Consider the following 26574-nt stretch of genomic DNA (forward strand, 5'->3'; position numbering starts at 1 on the left):
TGATGGAGCACTGGAAAGAAGTAGAATGTCTGCAATCGAGGTTATGGAAGGAGAGGAAGGTGAAGGACTATGACATAGGAGGAGGACTGTTACCCAAGAGGAGGATGATGATGAAGTATAAGGACTGTGATGAAAGACTATGATAAAGGAGAACTACTGTAATGAAGGAGGGTTGTGAAGAAGGAGAAGGACTATAATGAATGAGAAGCACTGATTAAGGACTATAATCAAGGTGGAGGACTATGATGCAGGAGAAGGACTGTGATGAAGGACTGTGATAATAAGAAGGTATGTGGTGAAGGAGGACTATGACAAAGGAGCGTGATGAATGATAATGACTATGATGTATGACTATGAGGAAGAACAAGGGATGTGGCAAAGGTCTGCAACAAAGGAAAATGTTTATGAAGGAGAAGATCTGTGATAAAGGAGAAGGACGAGGATGAAGGGGGTGTCACAAAGAATAGAAGGACTGGCAAAAGACTAACAAAGAAGGACTGTGACAAGAAGAGATGTGATGAAGGAAAAGGACTGTGATAAAAGACAGGACAAGGACAACAAAATGGTGGACCATGATGAAGGACAGGGAAGGACTGTGTTGAATGACTGTGATGAAGTAGAAGGACTATGATAAAAGAAAAGGGCAATGACAAAGGAGAATGACTGTGATGACGGACCCTGAAGAAGGCCTGTGGCAAAGTTGAAAGACTGACAAAAAATGACTGTGATGAAGTACTATGATAAAGGCGAATTACTGTGATGAATGGGAAGGACTATGAGAAAAAGCAGGACTGTGGTGAAGGAGGAGAACTTTAAGAAAGGAGTGTGCTAAAGGAAATTGGCTTTGAGGAAGGAGTAGGTCTGTGAAAAAGGTGGACTGTGAAGAAGGGGGCTGTGAAGGATGGATGTGATGAAGTATGACTGTGATAAACTAGAAGGATGAGGATGGAGATGAACTATGACAAAGGAGAAGAGCTATGACATAGGAGAGGAATTATGACAAAAGAGGACTAGGATACAGGAGAGTAACTGATTTCTGATGAAGAACTGTGATGAATGAAAATAACTGCACAGAAATGGAAGGTCAGTGACAAATGAGAGGGACTGTGATAGAGAAGGAATGTTATGTTATGTTATTCTATGGTATATTGATGAATACCATGCACCGCTGCCATTTTCATGGTCTCCAGATGGTCATGTGGCTCTGTACGGAAAGGTGGCTTGAGTTGGTTAGTGAGGGAGAGACAGGATAGAGGTTGTGCTCATCTGTTGATGTGTGCAGTACCAGGAGGAACTGGCATCTGGCATCTGTGTGTGTGAGATTCCTAGGTGTGCTTTGTTGTGTGCACTGGGCTTGTTATGTCAGGATGGGAGACGTCCAGTGTTTATGATGTTTGATGTCAGAGGTTTGTAGGTGTATAGCTTGGTTACAGAATGATGTGCGGTTCGCGTGTTTTGGTCTTTTGATTCACTAGCCCTCACTAGCCCTCTGGACGTTGGTTGTAGGTGAGGGGTACAGTTTGTGTGGAAGAGTGAAGTGGTTAGTGGGCTTTGGGTGATTTCTGGGTATTTGTAGCAATGTTATTATTTTTCATTCTGTGTTTATCCCTTGTTTAGCTTGTTTCTGCCTTACGGTAGTGGCAGTAGGCATTGTATGGGCTCGGGCGATCCGGTCGTGAGTGTGATTGTTGTGCAGCAGGTCTATGTTCATCTCGGCAGGTTGAATAGCCAGGTTTTTAGTTGTTTGCTGAAAGTTAGTTGATCTTCCATTGTTCTTATTTACTTCAGGATCGAGTTCTATAGTTTGGCTATCAGATAGGAAAAGCTGGTTCCTCCAAATGTTCTCTTCATGTATTGTTTTCTTTTTATTTGGAGGTCGGTGCTAGATCTCGCATCTCTTCTAGGTTGGTATTGGGAGATTTTTGCATGGATGTATTTACCACCTTGTCCATGTATTGATTTATGATCAATGCACAGGGCTTTGAAGTTGATGTGTTTCTTTACTGGTAGCCAGTGTAACGAAAGGTGGTCTGTTATGAAGAAGAAGAACTGTGAAAATACAGGTTTATGATGGAAAGGGATAATAATGAAACACTTGGATGAAGGAGAATGTGACCAATGACTGTTAAAGGAGAAGGACTGTTCACGAACAGCCTTTCTGTTCTCTCTCTCCTCTGTAGCATTGTTTTTGGCCACAATGTGGTACTTATATGTGCCAAAACTAAAAGAAAGAAGATACAAAAAAAGCTACAAAAAAGGTGGAGCCTAATGAAGGACAAGGAAAGACAGTGGTGAATGACTTCAATAAAAGAGAAGGACAATGACAAAGGAGAATGACTGTGAAGAAGCACTCTGATGAAGGCTTATGGCAAAGTTGAAAGACTGCCAACAAATGACTGTGATGAAGGACAAGCACACAAGGAAGGAAAAAGAGCCAAATCACAATGTATCCAAGAAACGGACCCAAAATGCTGCATTCACAAGAGTACTTTCACAAAGCTGACTTTGCCAACTTTCAGCAAAAGCTAAAAATGCTATTTCTATTAGTGTCATATACCCCGAACCAGGCCCCACTTCTCTATGGCCTTGAAAATGTTCAACTGAATCACTGAAAAATTATGCAAATTCCCCAAATTGCAATTAACCTGTTATTCAGGTGATTTGAGGTTTGCAGGAATAGGTATACCTAGAAATAATTCAGTGACGCTACAGTGTAAAGCTGTAACTTCTGTGCATCCACTGTACACGCTATGTGGTCCGACATTTACAAGAAATATGTATGTGGAGTGGAGCATCACTCGCTCTAGTGTGGAGCACTCCGAGGAGCATTCAAAGAGCGGCACGCTGCTTAAACACTGTTATGCATGTGTGATGTCATAATGAAATGGCAGGGCCCTCATTTCATGTGTTGCCATGCATTTTAAAAATTAAGACTTTAACACAATCTTGGCATAACTTTCAAAACTGATTTGATTTCCCTTGTGTCACATGATTTATACCTTGTTCTCCGCATGATGGCATGAAGGATGCAAAAGTAAGACAATGGGTCTCATTACGGGTCCGGCGGTAACCGTGCTGGTGATACCGGCAGGTTGGCACCAGACCTGTTATGAGTTACTGGCGCCTGACTTCCCGGTAACTCTGGGGTATTACAACCCCGGCTGCCCGGAAAGTCAGGCACCGGTAAATTGTAAGTCCCCATTCCTGTGGACTCCCTTAGGACTCTCTGGGAGTGGGGACCACGGAAGCAGTGGCACCGTTAATAACAGTGCTGGTGCTTCTGTGAAAACTCTGCAGGCGGGATGGCACCCGCCTGCAGAGTTGTAGTGTGCCGGTCTGGAAACAACGCTGCCGGTAAGCTTACCGGCACCGTTGTTTCCAGACCGGCACACTTAGAATGAGGCCCAATGTTTTTTCATTGTTAAAAAAAATGTAATTTGAGTTTTTATGCCAACGTCCAACCTCTGAATGTGGGGCTGGTATTGCACTGATGCGCGTTGCCCTGAGATACCCTCCCACCATGTACATATTGTATACATTGTTGACAGCAGAAATTGAGCTTATGCCTCTTGATTACTAACCCTCTACCTAAACGCCAGCTCAGGTCCTGTCCGGGTGGTGGATTTAATTTCTTCCCCAAGAGGAGCAACTATTGACAAATCTCTTTTGCACTGGGTACATATAAAATGCACAAGTCCTCTGCGTTAACTGTGAAAAGTAATTATTTGATTTTATAATTAAAAGGGTTATACTAAATCAGAATAATGTTATAGTTGAATTGAATTCAACTAGAATTGATATCAGGTGTTACACCATAGGCTAATGAGCACAGGTTGGTGGAGTGTGTTCCAGCATTACATCTGATTTAGTGTTTCTCTTGCAGGACACAGCCACTGACCCTAAAGTCAGTTAATGGAATTTAAAGTGGCTTTATATAGCGCTCTTCTGCCAATAATGTTGTCCTTGCTGCGCATGGCACTGTAAGATAGGTGGGCAGCGTGTGTAAGTCGGGTAGTAGGAAGGTAGATGCAGAAAGCTTTTGTGTTGATGGATGTATGTCGGGAAGTACCTGTTACCTGTGGGTCGATATGAAAATCTCTATGTTCTTTGTGGTTGGTACTGATCGGGCAGGTTAGTCATATGGGCAGCCCCCGGATTGCGGAATGCAACATTGACTGCATGCTTGTTGATAACAGATTCAGACCCTATCCATCTTCTAAGTACACTAGACCTCGGAGGTTGTCTGTAGGCATGTGGGGGGCGTAAAGATGAAAGATTTTAGTAGTGAGGAGTTAGTTGAGGGATGAAGCGGGTGGAGAGTGGGGGCGAGGGTGTTGTCACTTCCTAGCTCTAGGCGGTAGATTTCACTGAGATTAAAGGTGCGGACCAGTGATAGATATGCATGGTTGTGATATAAAAAAACATCCAAGTGTAAGGTTTAAAGTAGGTCTATGTTATATGTTCTTGTTACATATGTATCTGCACACCAAAAGATTCTAAGGGCCTGATTTACAAAAATGTTTAATCCCATTGAATGTATTTCTTTTAAATCAGGCCCTAAGTGGTTGTGTGCTTGGTATGCAGGCAATTACAAAGAGTGAAATTCAGCATATTTTGGGTATTCAGTGAACGGTGAGACACGAAGTTGTTGTGACATTTGAGCAAATGCCAACGCCATAAGCAGGGTTGCTCTGACTTTGAGGGCACCCACTTTGTAACAGGTTGCTGGCCATTGTGTAAACAACTGCCCTAGAAAAGGAAACGTCCACTCTTCGTCCTTATTACAGGGAAACGACTGTGGCAATCGTTCTAGCCGCCAGCGGATGAGTCAACATTGTATTTAAGAAAGACAGTGAAATCCCCATTATAGGAGTGCACGCTGACATTGTCCCTTAAAAACAATAATTGGTAAAGAAATGGCTCCAACATTTCATGACACCCGCCCTAGGCCCCCACCCTTTCTGGTTTCTGGCGACATTCACAGTGGAGCACTTGAAGCCCCCCATTGCGTGTCTAGTGGGCGGAGTCGGAAAGGTGCATTTCCTGTTCAACCGCGCAAACATTTTGACCGCGTTAAGTGTCGTTTCAAGACACGGTTAACTTCGGAAGGGCTATAACAACGTACACGCCAGTGGCATGCGCAAAGTATTTCACTCAAGCACCATATATTCGGCAAGCCGCCGGTTCATTTTTTATTTTATAATATTATGAAAGAGGAGGTGGGACTTTATTATTCTACACTGTACACGTTACTCAGTAGTTTGCACATGCGCGTATGCGTCTTATTTAGTTCTCGTAGAAATTATGGGGAAATGAACGTGTGAATGGTCATTCTTATGTTCACAGTGTAGCTACTGGCCTGCACACACGCAAACACACCAATGCATGCATGCGCTAATGCGCTGTATCCGTTAAGCAAAACTATGTGCGTTCAGTGCGTGTCTATGCAGGCTTTGGAAAAATCGTGCCTCTGTGGGCGATGCCCTTTGGGGCTTGTAGGGCTCTGCACTTTAAATGGTGCCGCTTGTTTCATCACTTTATTTGGTGTCTCTGCGGTGTGGCTGCCCTTTTTGCAAATTCCCCCCCGCCCCATTCTCTCTGGCTTCTCCCTTCCCAGAAAGATCCGTTGTAGGACAGCCCTACAATAAATACTGGCAGCGTCTCGTCTCGGTAAAAACACTAAAAACTATTGCTGCCTGGCCAAACAGACATTTCTGCTTGTCGTTTATCTAGCTCTCCATCCATATCTGTCTGTCATGTATATATCACATTCAGAATGTAATTTCACCAAAGAATGTCTCATGTGATAAAGTATGGAGAGGCATGTACACGTCACTGTGACCCTCGGCCCCACTTGACTTCTGAAGTTCCCTGGAAAGTGCCTCTTACTCTGCTCATGGCTTGTGTTTATCACGCAGATGGCGCAGGTGGGAGATGGTGGTTAATAGGCACCGCGGGCATAGTGTGTGCCGGGAGCACAACATCCCGTGTCGGCAAGCTGTGATGGGGGGCGGGGAGGTGTACACGGATGCGGGGGTGCTTTGGTGTTGAAGGCGGGTTGCAGCGCAGGGAGTGCTTTCTCGTCGAATTCCCCTCCCTGTTCCCCTTCTGATATAACATTGTCACACTCACTGTAGAGGATTCGCAACACATGGCGACTATCGTCCAGCTCGCACTGGCCAATAGGGCGATGCCGGAACCAAAAACGCAAAATGCTGCTGTGGCGCTGTTTTTTGGGTTAACGTGGGCCACTTTGTTGGCCAATTTGGCTGGTTTGATGAGTTACTTCACTATGTGGCTAGTAGTTTTGACCATTGTTGCTGAATACACATCCTTGGAATTGCAAAATTTGCATCACATTTTATAAAAATTAAAAAAACTCCCCCTTGGGTACTATTCAAACAGTCTGTCACAAAAGCAATGAATTGCGATGTGAAACTGTGGCCACGTTTTCATTGGTACCCGAGACAATTTAATATCCCATTACGCCCCTGACTGTCATGGAAAGGTGTGCCCACATCTTAAAACGTTTTGGGGATATTTGATACAAACACACGCTTTCCGCAGAGCCCCTGTGATTTCCTGCTGACAGAAACGCCCATTTCCAGCATAACATGGACTTGGGGGTACGGTCGCGCAGCACCGACCACGGGACCTATACTTTGTCGCCTCGCCTGTGTTAGGCGCTGCCTAAACAGAAGCAGCTGTCCGCATGGAGCACGTGCCTGAAATGAACCTGCCCGATAGGCTGGAACATTCGTTTTCTCACCTATTTTGGGTGGATTCCTTTTCACTCTCATCCAATCAAAAGTTTGGGGGTCACTGTTGGCGGGCAGGGAAGGAACCGCCACCCCTTCATCCTCAGGGAACAGTGCCGAGAAGTTTGCCAGGAAGGCGCCCAGCGATTGGTTGGCACATCTCTGGTGTTGGTTGTTCTGGGGAGCAGAAGTTGGCACACCTGCCCCAACAAAGTCTGTGTCCTGGGGGCTATGCTGCCACGTGTGGGGGTAGCTGGCATGGAGTCTCGGGGCGGGGAGTCGGGCAGGAGCGGCCCCCCCTGGATGGTGGGAGCTGTAGGGGGGGTGCTGGTGGCATGGAAGCTGGAATGGATGGTGCCCAGAGAGCTGAAGTTGTCTTGCAGTGGGGTGGCCTCCTCCTTCTCCCCCACTGCAGCTGGCGCCGTAGGACCTCTGGAGCCTGGGGTCCCCCCTGCTGCAGGTGCCAGGGTAGGGGGCACTGCCCACCCCGTCCCCCCGCGCCTCCTGCGAGTAAAGACTCATCATGGTCGCTGCATTGCCAGCCTCGCCCCAGCCTGACCCTGCTTCCCCGTGTCAAATTGGACACTTCCCTCACTCGGCCCATGTAAGGGTGGAGCCGGCGGGGGGTGGCAGTATAGGAGAAATTCGATATATTGGCAGAGTATCACGTGAGCCTAACCCCGGCCAATGGTCTGTGTTCCTCGGCAAAAGCTGTGTGATGGGCTCATGGCATCAATTTGTAACTTTTCAGCCTCTCTTTTTTTCCGAAGAATGCACTCTGGGCTGACGGGGAAAGCACTATCCATGCAATAGACCCCCCCCCCCCCCCTCGCCCCCTTCCCCTCATCTCGCTCTGGAGTTTGGGGCACAGAGCGCCATTACACCCGCCACTCCCCGCGGGAGGGTTGGGGTGTTGGTTCGTTCTGGCCAGCTGAGAGGTGAGTGCGTGAGATGGTTGATGCGCTGCCCCCCGTCCCCCATTCTCCCAATCCTTGGGTCCGCCTGTTTGGTGGTAACAGGAAACACCTCTTCTGTGTGTGAAGTCCGTGCAGCGTCTGCACTGTTCGGAAAAGTCAAACCAAACACACGGATGAAAAAGGTTTAGCATATTGTGTGTAGTGGGGGTGTGGGGGCGCCCCACTGAGCGTCTGAGGGCTATATAGGTCCCCCCACTTGCTCGGCACATCCGAAGTCTCACTCCTTGCGTCGGAGTCTCACTCCTTGAAGGGGGTCTTACCGCCTTAGCCGCTCATTGACTTCGGTGGAGCCCCGCAACTGGGAGTCGGTGAGTTTCGCTGCGCCCTCCCGCGCGTGGTCCACGCCCCTCCAGCCTCCCTCGTGTGGGGACGTCCGCAGCCCGGGAGCTCTGCAGCCAGACTTTCAGCTGCACAGGTAAGGCAAGGCTTGCGTCCGGCAGCGCTGGGGGGTCTGCGTGTTTGTGTCCCAGATAAGTGGCCGTGAACTTTCCGCCCATCCGTCACCGGCAGCCCCGGAAGCAGCGGCATGTGTAACGGCGGAGAGCGCTCCCCTGGCCGGGGTACCGCAACACCTGCAATGTTTAATTGTCAACTGTTATGCCCTTTCTGTATATGTGCATTATTCACTGTGCAGTCCCGTGTCTGTAGGTTCACAGGATGACTTGTTTTGCTATAGTCTTTCGCGGGTAATTATGCCCTCTTTGGTGTGCCGTTGTGATATCTACATGATGTCATGTGCCCTGCTATGCTGAGGTGGGCTATGTTATGCTGGCATGTGCCCTGCTATATGAGGTATGCTATGCCGAGGTGGGCTGTGGTATCCTATGCAGCCGTGTGCTGTGCTATGTTATGCTATGCTGTCACGTGCTATGCCGAGGTGGGCTGTGGTATGCTGCGATGTGGCCTCCTATGCTGAGGTGGGCTGTGTTATGCTGTCAAATGCCCTACTATGCTGAGGTGCACTGTTATGCTGTGCAGCCGTGTGTGCTATGTTCTGCTGCATGTGCCCTGCTATGCTGAGGTGGGCTTTATGCTGTGCATGTGTGGTGCTATGCCGAGGCGGGCTATGTTATGCTGTCATGTGCCCTACTATGCTGAGGTGCACTGTTATGCTGTGCAGCCGTGTGCTATGTTATGCTGGCATGTCCTCTGCTATGCTGAGGTGTCCTATGTTATGCTGGCATGTGCTCTGCTATGCTGAGGTGTGCTATGTTATGCTGGCATGTGCTCTGGTATGCTGAGGTGTGCTATGTTATGCCGGAATGTGACCTGCTATGCTGAGGTGGGCTATGTTATGCTGCGCATGTGCCCTGCTCTGCTGAGGCGGGCTATGTTATGCTGGCATGTGCCCTGCTAAGCTGAGGTGGGCTGTGTTATTCTATGCAGCCGTGTGCTGTGCTATGTTATGCTATGATGTCACGTGCTATGCTGAGGTGGGCTGTGGTATGCTGCCATGTGCCCTCCTATGCTGAGGTGGGTATGGTATGCTGGCATGTGCCCTGCTATGCTGAGGCGGGCTATGTTATGCTGGCATGTGCCCTACTATGCTGAGGTGGGCTGCGTTATGCTGTGCAGCTGTGTGCTATGTTATGCTGGCATTTGCTGCTCTGCTATGCTGAGGTGGGCTGTGTTATGCTGTGCACCTGTTTCCCATGTTATGCGGTCATGTGCCCTCCTATGCTGAGATGCGCTGCGTTATGCTGCGCAGCCGTGTGCTATGTTGTCCTGCCATGTGCCCTGCTTTGCTGAGGTGGGCTGTTATCCTATGCAACCGTGTACTATTGTATGTTTTTATGTGCCCTGCTATGCTGAGATGGGTTGTGTTATGCTATGCAGCCGTGTGGTATGTTATGCTGTCATGTGCTATTCTGAGGTGGTCTGCGTTGTGCTATGCAGCCGTGTGCTGTGCATGCTGGTAGGTGCTCTGTTGTGCAAGCTGTCCCTTGCTCCGTTGTGGTATGTTGTCCTGTGTGCGTGTTGTGCTTTTGCTAAGTGGAGATGGGCTGTAGTACTATGATATGCCATGTGCTGTTTTACGCTGCAATGTCACGTGCTATGTTATGCACTCCTGCCTTCCACGTGCTGTTTTGCAATGTTGTCATGCTATGTGCTATTTTTTTTTTATTTGTTTAAACAAAAGTACGATTTTTACAAAAGGTAGTGAAGAGTCTTCATAAACATTTTTCACAGATCATCAGAGACTCTCAAAGGCGTAAGACGTTCTTGCATTAACTCATGCTATGTGCTATGCAATGTTGACATTATGATTTTATGCTATGCAATCACGTGCTGTGCCTTAGTATGCTGTGGTATACGTTGCTGCATTTAGGCACGCTATTTTCTTTTGTGCTGTGCTAAATTATTCTAAATCTTGTTTGGTTATGCTAATTCCCTTCACAGCAGTGAAGAGTAGTCGTTTCTAGGCGCTGGTGGAAATAGTTACGGGGAGCGTCTGAGAAGCAGAGTTCCATGTGCCATGGATGGCAGGCGCCCAGCGGCACAGACAGATCTTTCTTTACAGGAGTGGGGAAACTAAAATACTCGCAGAGCTGATAACACCGCTCAGTGGGTTCATGTGCACACTGCAGCGCTCTTTGCGCACACTGCAGGTCTCATGGCGCGGACTTTCATCATGCCAAGGAGGAGAACATGCGTTCCATGGCGGCATCTGTGAGAGCCTTGATACTTCACGGCGGCTGCGCTTTATAACATTCATTGTACCACCTGAGCCGGGTCTCTGATGAGACACAGGCAGCCCAATCTTTTCTCGAGATGCTGTTGTTATATGCCGCCTGCTTGTGTAGGGCTTTTCGTGATTAAAACGAGCCAGCCAGCAGTCAGAACGCTGAAAGTGCAGCCAAACTCCAACGCTCTCCGTGCGGCCCCATCCATCATCCTCCTGACACGCAGACAGGCTCGGCATTCCTGCCGCCAACATTTAATGGCCAGGCAGCAGTGTCAGTGCCTATTAAAAGGCACGGAGGCCTTGTCTGTGAATTCGGCATCAACACACTTATGCCCTGTATCTATTATAAAAACGCATCTCCTTGCCACGCTCCTGGAAGGGGGAGGGGAGCTGTGAACTAATGGGTCTCTCATGAGATAAAAAAAAGGCGCTACGGGCAAACGGCGTTCTCAATTTCAGCGCAAATACATACATCAGATGGGAGTGTGTGTTGGATACGAGTTGTTAGGGGCTTAGTGGGTAGATTAAAGATCAGCAATTGTAGTGCTGACTCTGTTTTTCAACGTTCTGATGGGTAGTGGCATTTTTAGTGCCCCATTATTATATATATATATATATATATATATATATATATATATATATATATATATATATATATATATATATATATATATATATATATATATATATATATACATATATATATATATATATATATATATATTTATATATTTTGCAGCGACCACTTGGCCCCCTTCATGTTGTGCTGGCTGTGTCCTGCCTGTAGGCAGAAGGCCACGCTAGAGTTCTGCCGGTGACAATACAAGCCTTTATCCACCTGACCCTGGAAAATAGCTCAGTAGATTCATGCACCCATGGCAGAGCTATGTATGTAAGCAAAAAACACGGATTACAATTCTAGCGGGCTGACTCAGCCTTTCAACATTTCGTTGTCAACAAGATACCTCTATGGAAGCATAGTAACTCGAAGAGACAATTGAGCTTTTGGTCTGAGCAATATAAAATCATTAAATTTGTAGGGGCTGGCCTCCAATCACCTTAACCCACAGTAGGCCCACCTCATAAGTGAGTGCATGTTTTGTAAGTGAAGCAAGTTTATTGTACAAATGGCCGGGAGGAGTCAAATGACCCTATGGAGCCAGACTAACCCACATCTCCCTGAACAACACAAGTTGACACATTATATGCATTTTTGCAACAGTTAAAACAGTCCATTATCTTAACTTCCATCTCCAGATCATATTCAAAGTACACCCCTTCTTGGGGTTCATCCGTGGTAGGTAATGACATAATTGTACAGTTATACATTCACATACAAACATAATTAATTACAAGTCCAAACTGGTCTGAGACCTCTTAATCCTAAATGTAATTTGCATATTGTTTGCATGGCTACTTCAAATGACATGAGAGAGAGCAGAATAAATAGGTTCTCATTGGACTGTCGATAACCAGCTTACCCACCCTTGCTTTGGCGTCATTGCAAAATTCTAATCTACCGACTACCATTTCAGCATGCATAGCACATCCTGAAAACAATCCAAACACACGAAGTATCGGTCAACCCTGGCCTCAGGTGTCACCTCACCCCACATTTATTACTGGTCAAAACAAATACCCGGACCCTCTGTAAGCTCTCATGCACTTAAAAGAGATTGCACCTGCTTTCTGCGATACTGCCAGGCCATAAACCATTGCCGGTTTGTTAGCTGAGCTGACCATCTGCTAAGGTCGTAGTTACTCAATTACACTTCCTCTGGCCTCTGAAACTCTACAAAACTAGTTTCTCAAAGCCACATAAAAATCACCTTGCAAAACCCTGACTGCTGATTTTTAATCCATTTATAAAAAAAAAGTCCACTACATGCAGATTTATAAATTCCCTGTGCATGTATATCAGTGTGTGTGCATGTTTAATAACTGTCATATTTTCTCTATGACCAGTTCCCTTCCTTGCATGTGCATTATGAAACACCTTGTTGCCCAGCTTCTTGGCACTTCATAGCACACCATATCTGGATCGTGTTTTATATTTCATCTGAAGATTTTGTAATTTATTTTTCTAAGCATATGCAAATCTAATATGTATCAACTTGAACACAAAGTAACACTTAAGTCCCATTCACATTTAACTACACTGGATACATATGAAAATGCAACATCGCACCCATTTTGCCGCACCCCCAGTCACAAATATGACATGAACATAATGAACACCTCTTCATCATCGGGACCTTTCCTGACCATTGCAATACTCCCCACTTTAGTTTATACTTTAACTAATAAATCACATTCCTGTTCTTTAAAATCATCTTCTTGAGGAACAACCCCCAATCCTCTCTCATATCGGTCCCAAGAGGGGCATACTCCTCCGCAGAACAAACCGAACTCCTGCCCTCACAATATCCGCAATCTGCCCGCTGCTCCACACAATCATCCCAGCTTGGTGGAGGACACAAGACAGCTTCAGTCTGAGTAAACATGTGAGAAGAAATGGTAGTGGTTCTAGTTTTGGACAGGGTCACAGTCATCATGGCAGCTGCTTTCCGTACCTGGGCAGAAAAAAATCATAAGAGCATTTGGCAGGAACAAAAGATAATAAGAAAAAAGACAAAAATAGATACTAGAATTCTCACAGCTAGGCTCATCCCAGACAGCACCCAAGAAAAAAGAGAGTCAAACCACAGCTCATTTGTGATTCCTGCCTCATTCTCCATAATCCCTATAAAATATATGTATGGCAGCAATTGTCTGAGTCAGGGACCCATTCTCCAAATCTTTGGGAGTCACAAATGTGCAGCACCTACTCCTGATCTTCTGGCAGACCGCTCCCTCAATGGATGTTTTGAGGTCGAGGATATACCTATTTTGTAAGGTTGTAAGCTTAAGGGCTCACAGCTCTTCTTTGAAGGCACTAAACACTGATTCAGAAGAATTGACAAACAGCAGCAGTTTGTACTGGGTCACCTGGAGCCACTTGGAATTTGCTGCAGCTTGGACTCCAGTTGCCCGGAAGGATGTAAAGAAGGACTCTGTGCAACTAAATAGCCGGTACTGTTCAGGAATGTCCATTAAAGCTTTTGATGATGCCGCTGGGATGTAATTGGACTGCTTAGTCCATTGTGGTGATACAGGGGACAGAAGGGGCACACGGGACAAAGGGGGTACAGATGTGGCTTTGGGCATCGGACAGGCCAGTACCAAATGTTCTTCCAGAGCGACAATGACAGGCACATGTAATGTGGTGAACCTGCACACATTTCGCCAGGCTGGAGTCAACTGCTTCTAGGTGTACAATTCGCAGGTCCAAAATTTTCCAGAAGAGCAGCTCTACCTCCAGCCAAAGCGCCGATGTGAAGCATGTGTTTGCCGTTTCCATTTGTGCCCTTAAAACACAGATAGAAATGGGTAAGTGCCTGCATTTTAACAGGGTTCTATGGCTCCTTGAGTCATGTCAGATGCTGAAGATAGTTTTGCCGCACATTTCCACATTCTTGGTTTACCTGTGCCACCCCTTCTTCTGAGAATCCACACATTTTTCCAGCTTTGCAACTCTTCACCCCTTGTTCCCATCGGTTATTGGTAAAAATAGCCCCTTCTAAACTCAATTGGACTCTTTGCGTACACCGACCATTCTTCTGCTCTTTGCGATCTGTGGCTGAACATTCTTCATCAACAGGTAAAATGCATGCTGTGACTGATTGCTCTTTCAACTGCCAAAGCACAAAGTGTGTTATTGATTGTGTATATATTCTGAACTTTATTTATATAAAGAATTACACCATTAACATATGGTGTCTACATTCCTTTGTGGGGGCTTGGGGGCTGCACTGTACTTAAGAACCAGCCTGCATCACCTTCTGAGAGCTTAAGCCTTGATTGCTCATCCATTGCTACCACATTGAGAATGTTTGCTGGGGTGCTCTGTGCTTCTACCCTGCCATGTAGAGGGCATGAGTACATAAACCCCCCTCCAGTCTTTACACTGGTGGCAGCGGTGGGATGCTAATGGTTTTAAGAAACAGTGTATAACCTTGCCACTTACAAAATATCCACACAATTTTAGGTTTAATTGTGCACTAAGATAACTACATTACAATCAATGGAATCTATTGCAAATGGTAAATTGACTAGGGTGAGGTTAGAGGCTCTCCAGAATGCTTGTGAAGCCAGGGAGGTAGACTTTGAAGATAAGTCTAGGGCTGAGCTGATAGCTTTCCCGGTGGACTACCAGACTGATGGTTATGCTCTTGATGAAGGGGGGGGGGCACAACCATTGAGGACCCTGCCCCTGGAGGTGTTAATGAATCTGTTTCTGGGAGTGCCACCACTCCTGCTGTGTCCATTCCAAAACCCAGCAGTTGGTCTTCAGAGAATTCCTTGAAATTTGAATTATTAAGGATGAAATTGGCCTTTAATTATAAAAATTTTGAAACTGAAGCTGAACTAAAGAAGGAGGAGTTGGCACAGCAAGTGATACTCAAAGATAGGGATCTTCAACTTAAAAACAAGGACCCTGAATGTCAGATAATCCAGCTAGAGAAAGCTAGAGTGGAGACTTCAGCAAAACCAGTTGAGTGTGTCAGGTCCCCAGCCACCAAGTTTATGAAAGATTTGGTTGTTGTGTATGTGGAGGGTTTGGATATCCTCCAATGGATTGGAGCATTTGAAATGGCTTGTGGAATCCATGGTGTTGATAAAAGAGATTGGGCTAAATGTTTGTTAAGTAGAGTGCCTCAAACTGGTTATGACTGTATTCTGAAACTGATTGTGGAAGAAATGGGTCAGTATGAGTGCATGAAATCCGCTTTGATTGCCAGGTTTGGCAAGACACCTACCCAATACCCTAAAAGGTTCAGGGCATATAAGAAAAGAGAGAATGTGTCTTGGGGTGACTGGGTGAGTGCTGAACTTATGAACATGATGGGGTTGATTGATGGATAAAAGGTGAAACATTTGTTGAATTGTCCCACCTTTTGTTTTTTGAGCATATTTCCGAAGCCTGTTAGCCAGAGCTGCATCAGTATGTTGCTGACCAGAACATTTTGGATCCCTTTAAACTGGCAAGGCTGGATGAAAAGCAGTCGAGTAAATCTAAACCTTCCTCCCATAAGAACCAACAATATAGTGGGGATAAGTCTTATGTGGGTGGGACTAAGAGTAGTGGTCTTCCTCCTGCAAAGCAGGCTCCCAGTGGATCCAGTACCATACCTCGCATTCCTGGCACTTGTTGGGACTGTGAAGCCCTGGACCACAAGAAGGGTGACCCCAAGTGTAAAGGTAAGGCACTTAGAGTCCAGGCTGTCAGCCTGACCTTCCCTTACTTCATGCCTGAGGTGGAGTCCACTATCCTCCCATCCTCTACAGGAATCACATTTGGTGCTCCTGTAGAGATTTCCCTTGTGTCCCTTGGGGCCTGGGACCAGTACGGAGAAGTACTGGCTACAATCCCACAAAACACCCGTAGATTTTTTAGAAGTGTCCTCCTGAATGGCCAGCCTTCTGCTTGTTTGCAAGACACTGGGGCTAGTATGACAGTGGTGGACAGGATCCTGCTCATGCCAGAGGACTATGTAGGTGCTCCTCTGAGAACTACCTGGTTAGTAGTGTGCCTCCCAAATTATCTCCTGTTGCCCTAGTCACCATCACAATTGCAGACAAGACAGCAAAGCTTCCTGTCCTGGTTCAGGACAATGTAACTGCTAACATTTTGTTGGAGAATGATATAGTGGAGTTGGGGTTGATCTCTGATGGTCTACCCCTGACTGCTGCTGCAGTCACTATGTCACAGGTCACACCGGGTCTGACTGAGAGTCAGGTACCCAAGCCAAAGGGGAGACCCAAGGCAAGGCGGAGTAGTAAGAGGGCCACCTCTGTGAAGGGGGATCCTTCTCTTTCTGCTGCTTCAGCAGCACCCACTGGGAATCATACTCCGGAAGGGCTGGGTCCAGTGGTAACCCGAGACTCAACTCCAGAGGCAGAAGTGCCAGAAGACCCTCCTGCTGGAGAAGTTCTGAACCCAGAGGATCACCTGGACCTTCAATGCCTGCTGGCTGAAGGGGGGCATTCTAGGCGTGACTTCTGTAAGTGTCAGAGAGAGTGCCACTCTCTCGAGGGTCTAAGGAAACAGGCCCAGGCCCAGCCACAAGGTGAAGTGCCTAGGTCTTTCAAAATATATTGGGAGGGTGAGCTCCTTTTTGTAGTGAGCCCACTAAGCCTGAACCTGGTGCCCTCAAGAGGTTGGTGGTCCCCCAGGTTTACACACCCTCCCTATTGCAGTTGGCGCATGAGGTGCCCTTAGCTGGTCATCTTGGGACCAAGAAGACTAAGCAAAGGCACTCTGCCAGTTTCTACTGGCCCTGGATGGGAGTAGAAGTGGAGTCCCACTGCCAGACCTGTCCCACTTGTCAGTTGTCTGGCAAGACTGGTGGCAAGGTCATTGCCCCCACTGTAGCCTTTGCCAGTGGTTGGCACACCATTTGAGAGGGTTGGCATCGACATTGTCGATCCCCTTGAGCCTCCCACTTCAAGTGGACATCAGTTCATCCTGGTCTTGGTTGATCATGCCACCAGGTACCCTGAGGCTATACCCCTTCAGACCATTATAGCCAAGGTTGTTGCCAGGGCTCTCCTGGGCATTTTTACCAGAGTTGGATTCCCTAAAGAGGTGGTCTCTGACAGAGGATCCAACTTCATGTCGAGTTACATGCAAGTGATGTGGAAGGAATTTGGAGTAACATATAAGTTCTCCACCTCTTACCACCACCAGAGCAATGGTCTGGTTGAGAGATTTAATAAAACTCTCAAGGGCATGCTGGGTGCTTTGAAAGAGCCCCTAAGGCGGTAATGGGATCTCCTCCTGCCATGCCCACTGTTCGCCTACAAAGAAGTGCCTCAAGAGGGTGTTTTGTTTCAGCCCCTTTGAGCTCCTCTTTGGACACCCCGTGAGGGGGCCTGTTGCCTTTATCAGAGAATGTTTGGAAGCCACCCCTCCAGGTCCTGCCAAGCAAGTCGGGACTATCTGTTAGGCCTCAGACGGAGGATGACACAGATGATGGGCCAGGCGACAGCAAATCTTAAGGCCAACCAGGAATTGAGTAAGTACTGGCATGACCTCAAAGCATCACAAGTGGATTGGACTCCAGGACAGGAGATCCTTGTGATGGAGCATACCAAGGCTAGAGCTTTGACAGATAAGTTGACTGGACCCTTCAGGATAATCTCCAAGATGAGTGAAGTCAATTATCTGGTTGACATGGGAGTCCCTGGGGTAGCCCCTCAGGTATTCCACATCAACAGGCTCAAGCCTTCCATAGGCAAGAAGAAGTCGCATGTCTTCTGCTAGCTTCAGAGCAAGAAAGGAAGAGAATGAGCCCCTTCCTGATTTGCTGCATAGCAACCCTCAGGATGGCTCAGTGGAGGGAGTGCATCCCTCTCCAGATCTGACACCAGAGCAGCAGAGGGCTTGCAGGAACCTGCCTGCATCACCTCCTGAGAGTTTAAGCCTGGATTGCTCGTCCATTGCTACCGCATAGAGAATGTTGGCTGGGGTGCTCTGTGATTCTACTCTGCTATATACAGGGCAGGAGTACAGAAACCCACCTGCAGTCTTTACACACATGTCCCATCCTTCCACACTACCAACTACCAACACTGAATGCCATACAACCCTCCATAGTTATTTCCCATTGGCCCATTAAACCAGGGCCCCATTCCTCCAGACCCACCAAATGACCCACTTCCTCATGAAAATCCTCCACTGCCCCTCGGAAACCTTCTCATTTGCCTTGGACCAGGAGCATATTCGTTCCCTCCACCCCTGTGTCACACCCCATTCACCATGTCCCTGCTGTCCAAATTACCTGCTGTCCCTCCATGGAGCTTGTAATCAATGGCCCTGCCAAACTGCTTTGCGTAAACGTTTCCTGAACTAGCTTAGCCTTTGACTTTTTTGCCTGCTCTATACTTTCCGTTTCCTTCTCTTGTCTCCTTTTAGAAACATGCACAATATGTGCCCGAATTTCCAGCCAACTCTTGGCCTCCAACCCTACTTCTTTACCTAAATAGTGCTGGATTTTGCCACATTTTTGTCCCATGCTCCTCCTGAGTCTGCCCTCCACATCTCTTGAATTAACTGCATGTGTGCAGCAGGATCATCGTCCAACTTAATTGTTTTGGCTAGAATGAAATTGATATCAGCCATATCAGGACACATAATCGTCAGGGCCCCCCATAGCCGTGCCCTGCAATTATTAAAAATGACTCCATTGTGAGTATTTGAATTCAACTGAACTCCCAGATACCCCCCTCCTCCCAAGCTCCTCTGACCGCTCCCCTATTAGAGCCATGAATACACTTGTCCTATCCCCTTTGGCCACCATGACACCAGCAGTGTGTTTCTCTAATGCACAAATCCACTTCCCTGCCCCCGCAGCAAGCAAAAGGAGTGTCTTCATCAAATTATTCCGCTCCATGGGTGACCATGGGACCTAATACGCCTTTCCCAGACCCTTCTGGAGTAATGGAAACTGAGTTACACTTGCCTTTACTTTGTCTTCCCCATCTCTCCGCTGCTACCTACCACGTCCATGCAAGTACCTAAGACCGCATGGTGTACTCTCTTTTGAGGCTACTGGAGCAGGTGGGGAGGCAGGAAAACCCTGGTCTCCCTGCTCAACATCCAATTCCCATTAAAATTCATCTCGTACTTCTGTTATCTCCTCCCCTGACCCTTCTACAAGCACGAAAGCATACTCAGCACTACCAGAGGGGGACAGTGCCCCTTCTCACTGCTCGAATCCTGTACCCATGGCAATATTCCTGTTCTCCAGGTCCACATTAACCTCTTTGATAATCGATTTATATTTATCCAACCTAACAAGAACTTGCCCATGCCTCCACCTTCCTTCCTCTATGTCCTTTTCCTGTCTATTCACTTCTTCCCGCTCTTTATTTCTATGCCCCCATAACAGCACTACTTCTTCCTCCACTAGCCACAGTGCTTCTTCCAATTTTTCACGCTCCTGTGTCTCTACTGCCATTCGCAACCTATCTTCTATCCTAACGGTAAATTGCACAATCTCCTCTTTCTCCCTCATTCTCAACCCATCATCTGCTCTTCTGTTTGCCAGCCTCACTCTCTCTTGTTCTTCCACCCTTAATCTCTCTGCTAACCTAGCATTCAGGGGAGTTATTCCCTTTCCACTCTCCATTCTCAACTTTTCTTCAGCCCTAACCATTGAAGGAGTAATCCTTCCACTTTCCTCGCTATCCAACTTCCTAGGCATTACATGTGTCCATCTTGCAACCACTGGTGTGGCTGCTGGAGAAAATGGAGGTTCAAACTCAGGGTGTGTATACCCCTCTGGGACATGTAGGATTGACAGAGTAGGACGACTCAGGAGGTAGTTTAAACTTCTCATTTTTTTCAAAAGGAACACACCAATTCAAGCAAGACTCGAATACAGGGTTACTTCACCCTTTCAGTTCAGCATGTCTTCTCCTGGTTAAAGAGTCTAGGTAATGGATTTTCACCTTTCTCCTGTTGCTCTTTATAGGCCCACCACTCCTCTGGGTCTTCCTCTGGCAGCAGGACATCCTGGAAGGTAACAAGTATAAAAATGTAACAGGGATTTCCTTTCCTTTTATAGTCCCACCTACCCGCTGCTGCCAATCCACTTCCTCCGAGACACCAATCCCTTCTCTCCATAGTAAGCCCCGCCCCCTATAATGGCTGCTGTTCTTCCCACGTGTCCCCCTGTTCTGCTCCAGACTGTAATGGCGTTCTTTCCCCCAGTTACTGGCCTGGTATTGTTCTGGCTTCCCAGGTCTGATTGACTGCATCTTGATGGTACAGCGATCTTCCCTTTGTCCCACTATATTGAATCGCTTCCAGCTGTGTTTTCTGTGTCCCTGTCCTCTGCTGTGTCTTTTAAGGTGGCAGGTGCCGCTTTCCCGAATGCCATATTTTCTGCATTATATGCTGCAGCAGCCAGCGTTTCTCCAGCAGAGGCCGTGCTAGCCGCCCAGTCTGCTGCAGCAGCTGATGTGCCCGAGAACTTGGAGATTGCATGCCATCTGTGCCATCTTTGGAAGCAGCGTTTGCCTCTTCCTGAAACACTGCAACAGCCAGCGTCCCTGCGAATACCGTGCTGCTGTTCTCCGTGACTGCCGAGACAGTTGAGGTTGCGGCAGTCGCCTCACAGCGGCATTCCCGGTCCCCACAGGTCAATAAAGGATAGCACCTATATGGAGGCGGTGGAGAAGGAATTCCTGCTTTTTCGGCCCCTCCTCTGATCCTTTAACACTATGGGCCTTCCTGCTTTTTTCATACATCCTCCATAGTTCTAAGATGTTTAACCGCTTCTCTAAATTTGAGCCCTTGTGCCTTGTAGTTAAAAAAAGTGTGCAAGTTTTCCAATATCCCCTTATCATAGGTCCCATCAGTAGGCCAAGAATTGAGCATTTTACCCTTAGTTTCCTGCAGCCATTCCCAATGGTATTTTAGAATCTTCACCTTATAATCAGAAAGTACCCGAAACAAATGATTCAGCAGTCTCCATACTCCAACCCAATTTACCCAAAATAATTTCACAAAAAATAACACCAAAGCCGAACCTGCGGCACAACATTTCCACCCAAGGAACCCCTTTTTACCCCTTCCCGGTTTCTCAGTCTTCCCACAAAATCACTCACCATGCTTGCTTGCCACGCAATCACCCGCTTAGCTATTTACTTTAGTTATACTTCTCACTCTTGCACAAAAGACAGCATCTTATCCAAAAAACACACGCTGGGCAATATCTCAGAGATATCTCCTTCACTCAAGAATAGAAGGGGCGCAACATTTCCACTACAACACTGCTGCTCTCACTCTCTTCATCGCTAGTAAAAAGTGAGGTGAGGGCTCCGTCCGCACAATCAATGCAAAATGACAGGTGCCAAGGGTATACTTCAGGAAGGTATCTACGAGTGGACTTACCATAACATGCCACCTCACCCCTAGGGGAGGACTCCAAACAACTAGACATGCAAACTGAAGGATATCAGGACAATCCTCACAATGGATACGCTAGGTGGGATACCACCTCACACTTCTAAAATAACAATATGTCACCCGTAAATCTTCCCTTTTCACTGTGCATGGAAGACTGGTCTCGGCAGAGAGGCGCTGCAGCCGAGTTGCACGGACAGGAGACCCCCAGTGTCTTGGAAAAAGCTCACTACATGTAGACATATACATTCCCCGTGTATGCACATCAGTGTTCATGCATGTTTAATAACTGTCACTTTTTCTTCGCAGTGGGTTCCGCTTCCCTGTACGCGCATTATGAAACTCCTTGTTGCTCAGCTTATAGGCACTTCATAGCACACCATATCTGGATCGTGTTTTATATTTCATTTGAAGGTTTTAGCATTTATCTTTCGACACGCGTGCCAATCTAATATGTATCAACTTGAACACAAAGTAACCTGGATACATTTGAAGTTGCAACGTCGTTCCTGGTTTGCCGCACCCCCCAGCCACAAATATGGTGCGCTTAACATGATCCCCTCTTCATCACTGGGACCTTTCCTGACAACCCCAACAAGTGCATTATGATATGTTCATGTTGACATGATCTCATTATTTGTGCTGTATTCACCTGGCGCTTGCAGTCTTCAAGTGAACATGGACAGGCATGCGCCGGATTTCAGTAAGAACTTAAATGGCAGAATAAAAACACTCCTGCCTTTCTGTGCTGACAGAGAGGCGCATCGCCGTGCCACTTGCCCTTTGCAATCCTGCATTGTGTACTTCGTAAAAGTCGACCTCAAGTGTTTTTCCTTGGCTTGAGAAAGAGCAGTCACAATGAATAATTATTTAGCATGTTTTCAAGTTTTTTTAGCTGGCCCTGCATCATAAATGTTACGCACATAATAGCTACACAGCACTTACTTGAGGGGGTAAGCAGAGATAAGGGGGAATGAAGTTCGTAATGAGATTAAGATTAGTTGCTGCATCACCTGTGTGGAAACAATGTGCTTGCTGTGTCTACCAATCAGGGGCGTTGCTAGGGGGGGGGGGCTAAGAGGGCTATAGCCCCTGATCTTTTGGTTGTAGCCCCGGATAGAATCTCAGGAGCTGCAGCCAAAAGACTAGCTAGCCCCCAGTCCCAACAGTTCCGACATCAGCGTAGCCCCGGGTCTTTTCCAGACCTAGCAACTCCCCTGCTACCAATGGTCCTCAGGCAGCCATGCCCAGAGACAAGTCATGGACCTTGTCCAAAGGAGACCAAGCACCCAGAATCAGCGAGAGTCAGCGGATACATGCCCCCTATATGCATTGTGCAGCAATGCTTTGCTTTGCCCTCACAGGTGACAATTATTCAACACCTGGAGTGTAAAGGGAAGCTTTGTCTGTCAGAGGAGATCACCGCTGTGGCCCTCACTTGTAGAGCAAGAACGCAATCACGCAAACCCGCTTCTGTAAGAGGATGTCACTCACAGCGAACAATCAGTGTAACTCATTCATGTTACCAGCAGCATATCTCTAGGAGGAGACAAGCACTCCATCTCATTGCAGCAAGAACCATCACAGGACTCAGTGGTGAAAAGCAACCAATCCCATTCATGTAGCAAGGAACAGCCTCACTCACAGAATACAATGCTGACAAGCCTTTCATGTGACCAGGCAAAATACCTCAAGGAAGAGGCAACCCCTCCATCCCATTCCAGTAGAAACCATCAGAAAACTCAGTAGTGAAAAGCAAACAATCCTATTTATGTGGGAAGGAACAGCTTCACTCACAGTAGACAGTCCCCACAAGCCTTTCATGTGAACAGGCAAAATACCTCAAGAAGGAGACAACCACTCGACCCCAAAGCCGTAGAAACCATCAAGGACCCAAAGACATAAAGTGCTTCATGCTACCCCTGTGAGAAGACATTGGCTAATTCACATGAAGCAATATCTAAAACCTGTTGATGTTACCAGACAAAATAACTCCAGGAGAAGACAACCATTCCATTTAATTCCACTAAGACCATCTGATGGCTTAGTGGTAAAAAGAACCCCATGCTACTCCTTTGTGAAGAAAGTGACTCACTCACATGAAGCAATACATCCAAGCTGTTCATCTTTCAAGAAGAATATCTCTGGGAGCAGACAATCACTACATCTCATTCCAGTGGGAACCATCAAATGTGAGGGATGAAAAGCACTCCATGATACTCCTGTGAGAAGAAATTGGCTCACTCACAGGATACAATACCTACAACTCTTTCATGATATCAGACAAAATAACTCAAGGAGACAATCACACAATTTCATTCTAGTATGCATCATCATATGACTCGGAGGCGAAACTCATTCAATCCTATTCCTCTGAGAAGAAATCACTCACAAGACGCAATCCCTACAACCCTTTCAGGTTACCAGCATTGGATCGAGATTAAGATTGGATAAGCAGGAGCTACCAGTGTTAACCAGTGACCAGGAGCTACCACTGGGGAAGGAGGAGCTAGTGCATAGTGTTCCAAAAACCTAGCTTCCACATAATATGCAGATATATAATTGTGTCCATTATTTATGACCCCTTATGCTTTTAATGTCATATAGACATATCCTATAGATTGTTCCTAACACACAGAGTTAAATTCACATAGGTGAGTTTGTTTGGCATCAGTTGGCCTGGGGAGCCAGAACTAGCTCCTTGTTGCTATTGCTTTCAAGCTAACCAGGCTCTTCTTGGCTACAAGCAGGAGCTACATAGCTCCCAGCTCCCCTCAATTTCGAACCCTGCCAGTCAACATATCCTTAAGAGGAGACAATCACTCCAACACATTCATGTTTGAAAGTGACATACAAGCCCACAATACATGTAAAGGTATTACAATAACACCAACATCTCATTAAATAAAAACACATTACTTTTAAGCTAATGCACCTAACCTAGAATCTCAATGAGGGGATACAGTCAGCCCCAATTCTTTCCATTATTTTAATTTCAATACCTCGAACTTCAATGCTTTCTCTGAACTATGGGCCTCATTACGAGATTCACGGTAATGGAAAAACGATGCCGGTAAGGGAATACCGGCACCACATACCGCTCCGGCCTATTACGAGTGGACAACCGGTATCAGCGCCACTGCTGAGACCGTGCTCCGCTGTACCGGCATGTGCGTGGGCACGGCAGTACCGGGATGCCGCTAACAGGAGGACATCACAAGTCACGCGGACATGCATCTACCGGCATCCTGAAGGCAGTAATAAGGGATACCGCAATGCCGGCAACACCGGCATCGCAGATCACACGCTAACAGCAATGTGCTGTGTTCCCAACTGCTACAAGTGCACACAATCCGCACAGGTGGAGGCAATGGAGTCTGGCCCAGCAGAAAAGGAGCACACCCACACACCACACGCCTTCCCACACCAAAATGATCCCACTTGTAGTTGCAATCTTGGGGCTGGAGGACATGCTTGCAATGCTGCACTATGAGCAACAATTACAACAGGCACCACAGAGGAGATGCAGGAGGTGAAGAAGGGTCATACGGGCCCAGCAAGTCCCACCAGTGCAGCCAGTGGTACCACACAGGCAGCCTCCAATCCCTTGCATCAGAGCCAGTCCTTTCAACCTAACCCCTGAGCAGATCCACACCCTGTACCGCCTGGACTGGAACACCATCACCACCATTGTGGACATGATACATGACGACATTGTCAGCCTGATTGAAATCCGTACTGCCATCCCCCCTCTACTGAAGGTAGTGTCTGTGCTCCACTTCCTGGCCACAGGCACCTACCAGCACACAGTGGGGCAGATGCATGGCATATCACAACCTTTTTTTTCACGCATGCTAAACTAAGTGCTGGATGCCCTCCTGAAGCACTCAAGCGACTACATATCTCTACCACGGACTGCCCAGGAGATTTCTGACACTAAAATTGGCTTCCATGCACTGGCAGGCATGCCAAATTGTATCGGTGCCCTCGACTGCACCCATGTGGAATTGGTGGTCCCACATGCCATGGAGGTGGCGTACCGCAATCGTAAGCTATTCCACTCCGTCAATGTGCAGATGGTATGTGACTCCAGCAAGTTCATCACACATTGTTGTGCCCGATATCCCGGATCAACTCATGATTTAATGGTCCTGCGGAACTCCACAATACCACGCTACATGGAGCGACATGCTGGACGACGTGCCTGTCTGCATGATGGAAGCTCCACACCAATGCCAATATGCCAGACTTGCAACCAGCCCACATCCCTCAACACGTCCACTGCACATCATCAGACCGTACCCTTTGTAACACAATGCAGCAACATGCTGTGAGTATGCACAATGTAAATGACCGCAATCAAAACACAACACAGGACATGCATCCATGAGTGCACACAAATCAATCCCACCAAGGGAATACACTGATTGTCACTGGCTCACTCCCACAGTAGTGCTGCATGTCACCATGGGAATATTAAGCTATGAATGACAAATCATGATAAAACTTGTGCTAATGCTGCTAGTATAAATACATACGAATCACTCCACATCACATAGATGATAGCAAATACAGCCTTAGGCATCCACAGTGTATGAACACCATCAAGAAGGTGGACACCCTGCATCATCTAGACGACGCAAACCACACCTGTAGACCATGGAACAGAACACATTGCGGCAAAATAAAATGGGTGCAGACGTCCTGGGACATGTGCATGTGAACAACAAATATCTGCAGGCATGAGAGTGATAAGTACAGGTGTCACGGTAGTGATTGACTCATACATACCTTATTTTGATCCCATGCAGGTGAAGCTGGCTATCCCTTGAAGCCGTGGCTCCTCACCCATGCCGGAATCCGCAGACAGGTACGAAGAGGACTACAATCGTGCCCATACATGTGTAGTGATCAAGCAGACCTTTGGCCTGTTGAAGGCACAGGGGCCTATTCTCAACTTGGTGCAGTGAAGGTGCCAAATAGCACGATTCACTGCACCAAAAGAGGACACCCAGGCTCCACTACTATTCTCAACTGGGCCTGGGCGTCCTTGTAGAGCATGACAGTGTTCTGTGTGGATTGCGCCTGTTCTAAGGTGTTACAGGCACAATCCAATCTCAGCAGCATTTTTGTAAAATA

General features: G+C 47.1%; 1 protein-coding gene across 1 annotated transcript in view; it reads right to left on the reverse strand.

The window, feature by feature from the left end:
• The window catches only part of LOC138581803 (homeobox protein Hox-A1-like), a 61905-nt gene extending 54771 nt beyond the window's left edge, over positions 1 to 7134 (reverse strand). The window contains exon 1 of the mRNA XM_069652819.1: positions 6770 to 7134. Coding sequence (XP_069508920.1) covers positions 6770 to 6800 — 31 coding nt within the window. The 5' untranslated portion in view covers positions 6801 to 7134. The remainder of the gene's footprint in view (positions 1 to 6769) is intronic.
• Positions 7135 to 26574: the final 19440 nt, after the last annotated feature.

The sequence above is a fragment of the Ambystoma mexicanum genome, chromosome 3q (assembly GCF_040938575.1).
Source record: "Ambystoma mexicanum isolate Mex_15411 chromosome 3q, UKY_AmexF1_1, whole genome shotgun sequence".
NCBI lineage: Eukaryota > Metazoa > Chordata > Amphibia > Caudata > Ambystomatidae > Ambystoma > Ambystoma mexicanum.